A 5,856-nucleotide genomic window follows, 5' to 3' on the forward strand; every position below is an offset into this window, starting at 1 on the left:
TATGATTCTATGAAATAAGAATCTAACATTTCTTACTTTCTAAATCCTTTGCATAATTACATTTAAGCCAATATATTTCATAACATATATAGTTTTTTTTAGAAGAAAGGGAACTTAGTAAAAGCTAAGCTAAATTCTAAGTTTTCTCTAAAGCTTCTAAGCAGTTTCAGAGAGCTGCTTTGCCTAGTCCAGTTGCTGTTTATTTGCCCTTTTAACCTTATGAAAATGTGGCTCGTCTCTAATGGGAGGCACAATAATTCTTACTATTTACCAACTCTTAATTGTGTTTTGCAACTTGATTATTCTATAATTTGTATGGTCAGTGTGACCTTTTGCTCCTAGCCTGTAATTTCCTCTTACAACCCTGAGGCACTGCTATAGATCAGGGGGGCCCTTGATCAAGAAGATAACCAGCTGCCAGAGTATGGTTTCTGCCTGGCATGAGAGATACAAACATTTACAAATATATATATATTTTAAGCTCATTTTAAAATACAAATCTTGATCAGATGCCTCATCACCACTCCACAAACAGCGGAGGAGGAAGGTGGGTGTGGTAGAGGTGGGCTGCCCCAGGTGTCATCATGAAGGGGGTGACAAAATGCTCAACGCGCCCACTCCCAGACCCCGAAAGAAAGCAGTGCCTTCAGACAAATAATGCCGTCATGCTCCTTCCGCTGCCACAGGTTGCCCTGGTGGGAAAGGAGAAGCGGGTGGGGTGGGGCGGGGTGGGGCGGGGCAGGGAGGCTGAGGGTGGGGAGAGGTCAGTGCAAGCCCGAACCTCCAGGACACCATCACCAACCCTTGAGCCTGGCCGTGGCTCTGCCTCCTCCTTCTCTTCTCAGGGAGGCCACGTGACTTGGACCGGAGGAAGGGGGAGAAGCCGGGATCTACATTGGATAGCTGCCTGCACAGCTGTTTTTCACTGGGGGGGGGGGAGGAAAGAGGAGAAGCCAGAATCTACATCGGATAGCTGCCTGCACAGCTGTCTTTCACAGGGGGAAGTGGGAGGAAGGGGGAATTTCAATGTGGGGGTAGCGGCAAAAAAATCTGCACCGGGAACCACCTGACCCTGCTACACCACTCTCCACAAAGAGAAGGAGATGCACCTAAGTTTTGTAACAATATATACCAGGTCTTCTTTGCAATATATGACACCCTAGAGTAATGGCCCAGGGTAGCTGGTTGTTGCATGGGAATTAAAAAGTTAGCTAATTGCAGTGCTTTATTTTTAGAAAAAAAAGGCCCTGGTACTGTAACATGAAGTTGCTACAGCAAGTCCAATTACATAATTGTTTAGAACTGGTAACTGAGTTGGCCTGTTTTCCTTTCCCCTCCTCATTCCTTTTCCCCTTTTGTGTCACATCTTCTCAAATGGAAGCCTGTTGGCAGAGACAAAATTATTTCCAATCAGTAAGCAGAATTTAGAAAATTATTGGCACTCTATAAACTAATGATCATAATATTAAGAAGAATACATCACACCAGCTCTGGTTCATGTGCTCTGAGCTTTGGCCATTCAATTTGTTCTTTAAGAACATTTGGAAGAGGTAGTGTTTTGGAAAAACAGGAGGCATGCATCATACCAAAGTGGAGGGAGGCAGCCTGTGGTATAACATTGCATCCCACTCCCAAAGGGTGCTATTTTGTTTTTTTTTTTAATTGTTCCTGAAGGAGATATTCCCAAGATTCATTTCAGTTTCTGATTAAAGCTGTAGTCGACACTGATCGGGGCATTTGAACTCTAGTCTGCATGTACATATATCTGGTGACTTTTAATTTCCTCCAGAACTGCAGTATGGTCCTTTATGTCCTTCACACCATCTGTCTGGAAGACAACTACCAGTTAAATGCACAGAGAAGACTAACCTCCACCCCAGATTCTGTTGCTTCACTTCTGATGAGCCTTCTACTTTATGAGTCAATGTTTTAACTCCTATTGACAACCTTTCCCCCAAATCATGTCATGAATGTCTAGGGAGTTTTTCCTGGATGACAGAGCAGCATTTTGACTCCTACTGAGGTATGGAGAGTGTTTTTGTAGTTGTGTTGTGCTTGTGGGCTTCCCATAGGCCACCTGCTGGACTAGATGGGCCTTTGATGTGGCCCAGTAAGGATCTTCTTATGGGAGTCATTGCCAGCAAAAAAGAAACTTGGGTGGGAACTGTGGATTTGAATGTCATTTCTCGTGGGGTGGCTTCCTCTAGGAAATTTTGAGAAAGCATTGCAAAATGATTGTGGGGAGAATTTAGAGTAAGAGGAAAGGATCATGGGAAATGCCAATGATTCTAAGCTACATCCTGGATTTTAGATCCCAAATTTTATAAAGTCAAAGGGTTTGAACCGTTTCCCTTCACTCAGACCCCCTCCGCAACTTGCATATGCATTGCTTAAATTATTGGCTGGAAACCCCCCTTTGTGTGACTGATAACTTGTAAATAGCTGAAATAGGTGCACTTCTAATGGCTAGAAAATATCTCTTTCGGAAGGTAATATTATTTGTAGTTAGAGGGGCACTGATTAGAGTTGGAGTTTGAATTTAAGAAGCATTATTGTGGTTTAGTTGTCTTTTTCAGGGGACTTGAAGCAGGAGTTCCACTTATTTTGCATTCTTACAGGACCCTATTTATTTCCATTGTGCTTTTATACTTGCAAATAAAGCAAATGTAGAAGCTGCAACTCAAATACCGGCTGTTCTCTCATCAAAAGGATGGGCAAGGCATTTGGGAATGCATAACAATAGAATGAAATCTAACTTCTGTAAAAAAGCAGCAGCAATTGGTTCTAAGATATAATTCAAAGAACAAACTCTTTCTCATGTAAATTGTACAATGAATCTCAAATATATTATTTAAATCAAGGTTTTCTGCTCCACTTGCTTTATCATTTTAAAATAAAGTAAGCTGGGCACACTATCAGTTTGGTGTTATTTATGGATTCAGTGGTGTGTGAGAGGAGAGAGACTTTAACAGAACAGGGGATATGCAAAGCTCTAGGATATCAGAATTAAATGCCTCAAAGCACTATATTTTAAGTGCATTATGTTATATTTTATACTTAACCAGGAGAAACAGGTGCTTTGGGTGAACAATAACTTGTGAACTGTAACATAGGGTGGGCAGAAGAAATGTCCCACAGCGTTCTGAAATGGCAAGTCTGTACAACCTTTGTTTTTCAATGTAAGCTAATGGTATTTAAACAACTGTATACCTCTTTATGCTGTGCAATAGTGATTATATTATTTGACTCCAGGTAGAGATGGCCAACAGGACTGCGGTGCAGGAATTCATTTTGCTTGGATTTGAAGTTGAACAGCAGAAACAATACTTGCTTTTTGTCTTCATTGCCATTCTCTACATGCTCACTATGGCTGAGAACATCACCATCATTGCAGTGGTCTTCCTAGATAACCACCTGGCTCAGCTCCCCATGTACATCTTGCTGAGCAACTTCTCCTGGATGGAGATGTGCTATGTGTCCACCACTGTGCCCCGACTGCTCTTTGACCTGGTGTCTCCTCCTGGGTTCATCTCTTTCCATGCCTGCTTCCTCCAGTTCTACATTTTCTTCTCACTTGGCAACACTGAATGCTTCTTCCTCTCAGCCATGGCTTTGGACCGGTACTTGGCCATCTGTCACCCACTTCGCTACCCACAAATTATGTCCCAATATTCCTGTTCTGCTCTGGTAGGTGCATGTTGGGTTGTTGGTTTCATGTGGTACCCCATCCCAGTGATTTTGATCTCCAAGTTGTCCTTCTGTGGACCTAACATCATTGACCATTTTTTGTGTGATCCTGGGCCAATTTTGTCCCTGGCCTGCCCTCCACTCGGAAATGTTCCCCTTGTCTGCCAGATATTCATGCATGCTCTGTTTTTAATCAATGTCTTATTTGTTCTACTATTCTATGGCATTGTGATTCTCACCCTGATGAAAACCTCTAAGCAAGGCACTTGTAGGAAAGCTTTTGCTACCATATCTTTTCACCTAGTTGTGGTCACACTTTTTTATGGCTCAGTAGCAGCGATGTACTTGATTCCAAGTGGAAAAACTCATTCAGCAGTCACTAAGGCAGTCACACTCTTCTACACGGCAATTACACCCTTTCTTAACCCCTTGATCTACTGCCTGAGGAATGACCAGGTGAAAGAAGCCGTGGGCAGGTTGCTGAGGAAAAAGGAAAGATGGTTGAGGAGAAAGATGGTAGTTTAATAAGGCTGAAGGAAACAAGTGTCACAAAACACCCAAGCATGTATTCAAATTTATTAAAATGAATGTATTTACAGTTGTTGTCCATAGGGTAGAATCCAACACTGCATGAATTGACATCTATTTGTATAGTGTGACTTAACCTTCCTCTCTTTCCCCTTGCATAACCCCCAAAATCTCCTCCGGAGGAACCATCAAAAGCAGACTTTGAGAAGGTAAAGTCCCATTGTGCTAGCAGAAATCTGATCTGTTTTTGCACAGATAGCATTGGATACAACCCTTAATGACCAGTCAGGATGACCAGTATCTATGCAGGATCAAGGAGGACCTCAATGCTTGGCGCTCAGCATTCCAAAGATATCCAACTATGCTTCTGGAATGCAGTTAAATTATAATTTCATTTTGGCAGTATCCATTGAAAATATGTCATAAAACAAAATAAAATGAATAATCTGTTTTGCACACTGACTGGAAATAGTACATTAAAAAGATTATCTGTGGGCGTGTTTTTTTCCTCCTAAAGTGATAAACACACTGGTGTGATTTGTGTTTCAGAAATGTTATAAATGCAATAAAAAAATGCAAAAATGCAAAAAAAAATTCAATGGAAACTCCAAACAGATGTGCTTATATAGGCAGTGTATGTGTGTGTTTTAGTAAAGGGTAAACACATCATCATTTACCATCTGAACACAAATGTAGCCTTTTAATAAACAAACTTGACTTCACTTTCCATGTTCTGCCATTTTCGGCCTTTTTCTGTGCACTTGCTACCTTTAACAGAAAAAGCATCCTATACTCATGCATAGTCACAGTCAATAATGCTGTATTGTTTTTAACACTTGATTGGGAGCTGCCCAGAGTGGCTGGGGAAACTCAGACAGATGGACGGGGTATAAATAATAAATTATTATTATTATTATTATTATTATTATTATTATTATTATTATTATTATTATTTGTAGATGGATATTATATCAACTTCATTAATGTGTGACCCCGAAATTCCGGACCCCTGCAAACTGAATTCCAACAACATCATGTATGATAATCCAGATATTTTCATTGGCCATCTGTGGGGATGGAAAGGGGAATGCATTCATTTTGCTCACATGATGAGGCAACACTCCCTGTCTTGCTATGGCAGTTGCATTGCGAATCTCAACTTTGGAGCAAAACTTCCCTCCACATTCAGCTGAAGAGAATAGTTTTTTAGTCATGACGAAGGTGGGTGGAGATAATCAATTCAGTCAAATATGCATCACACTGAAAGAAAAGCAATGTGGTTGTCTGGCAGTTGCATTATCCAATACACATCTAGTTTTTATCCATACACAGTGCTTTACTTTCAATAGAAATGATATTTGAAAGGACATTGAAGTGGGCATTGCACCAACTAGCTATCTATTCTTGATTTGATTGTCAACGTCTTGGATTAATTGCCTTAGAAAGATCTTTGTCCAACATCCACTCCTCTCCCCATAATTTCACATCCTTTTACCCAGTGCTTTTTTTTCTTTAAAAAATGTTTAGGGGTACTCTCATTTTGGCTGCTCCCCCTCCCCTTTCCTCCCCCTCAACCCCTGGACAAGGGACTCAAGGCAGCAGAGGCGTTGAGAGGACAGGAAGGCCCTTGGTGATAGTGAC

At 41.2% G+C, this 5,856-nt stretch overlaps 1 protein-coding gene across 1 annotated transcript; it reads left to right on the forward strand.

Moving 5' to 3' along the window:
* Window positions 1-2,462: 2,462 nt before the first annotated feature.
* On the forward strand, window positions 2,463-4,212 carry LOC128398940 (olfactory receptor 11H6-like). Its single transcript, XM_053360205.1, has 2 exons — window positions 2,463-2,489; window positions 3,253-4,212. The coding sequence occupies exons 1-2, from the start codon at window positions 2,463-2,465 to the stop codon at window positions 4,210-4,212; spliced, it is 987 nt and encodes a 328-aa protein (XP_053216180.1).
* Window positions 4,213-5,856: the final 1,644 nt, after the last annotated feature.

This window comes from Podarcis raffonei, chromosome 13 (assembly GCF_027172205.1).
Source record: "Podarcis raffonei isolate rPodRaf1 chromosome 13, rPodRaf1.pri, whole genome shotgun sequence".
NCBI classification, from domain to species: Eukaryota; Metazoa; Chordata; class Lepidosauria; order Squamata; family Lacertidae; genus Podarcis; species Podarcis raffonei.

Coding starts and splice junctions, on each gene's coding strand:
- LOC128398940 (XM_053360205.1), top strand. CDS start 2,463: ATGGCTAGAAAATATCTCTTTCGGAAG. Junction 2,490..3,252: donor GAAAATATCTCTTTCGGAAG/GTAATATTATTT, acceptor ATTTGACTCCAG/GTAGAGATGGCCAACAGGAC.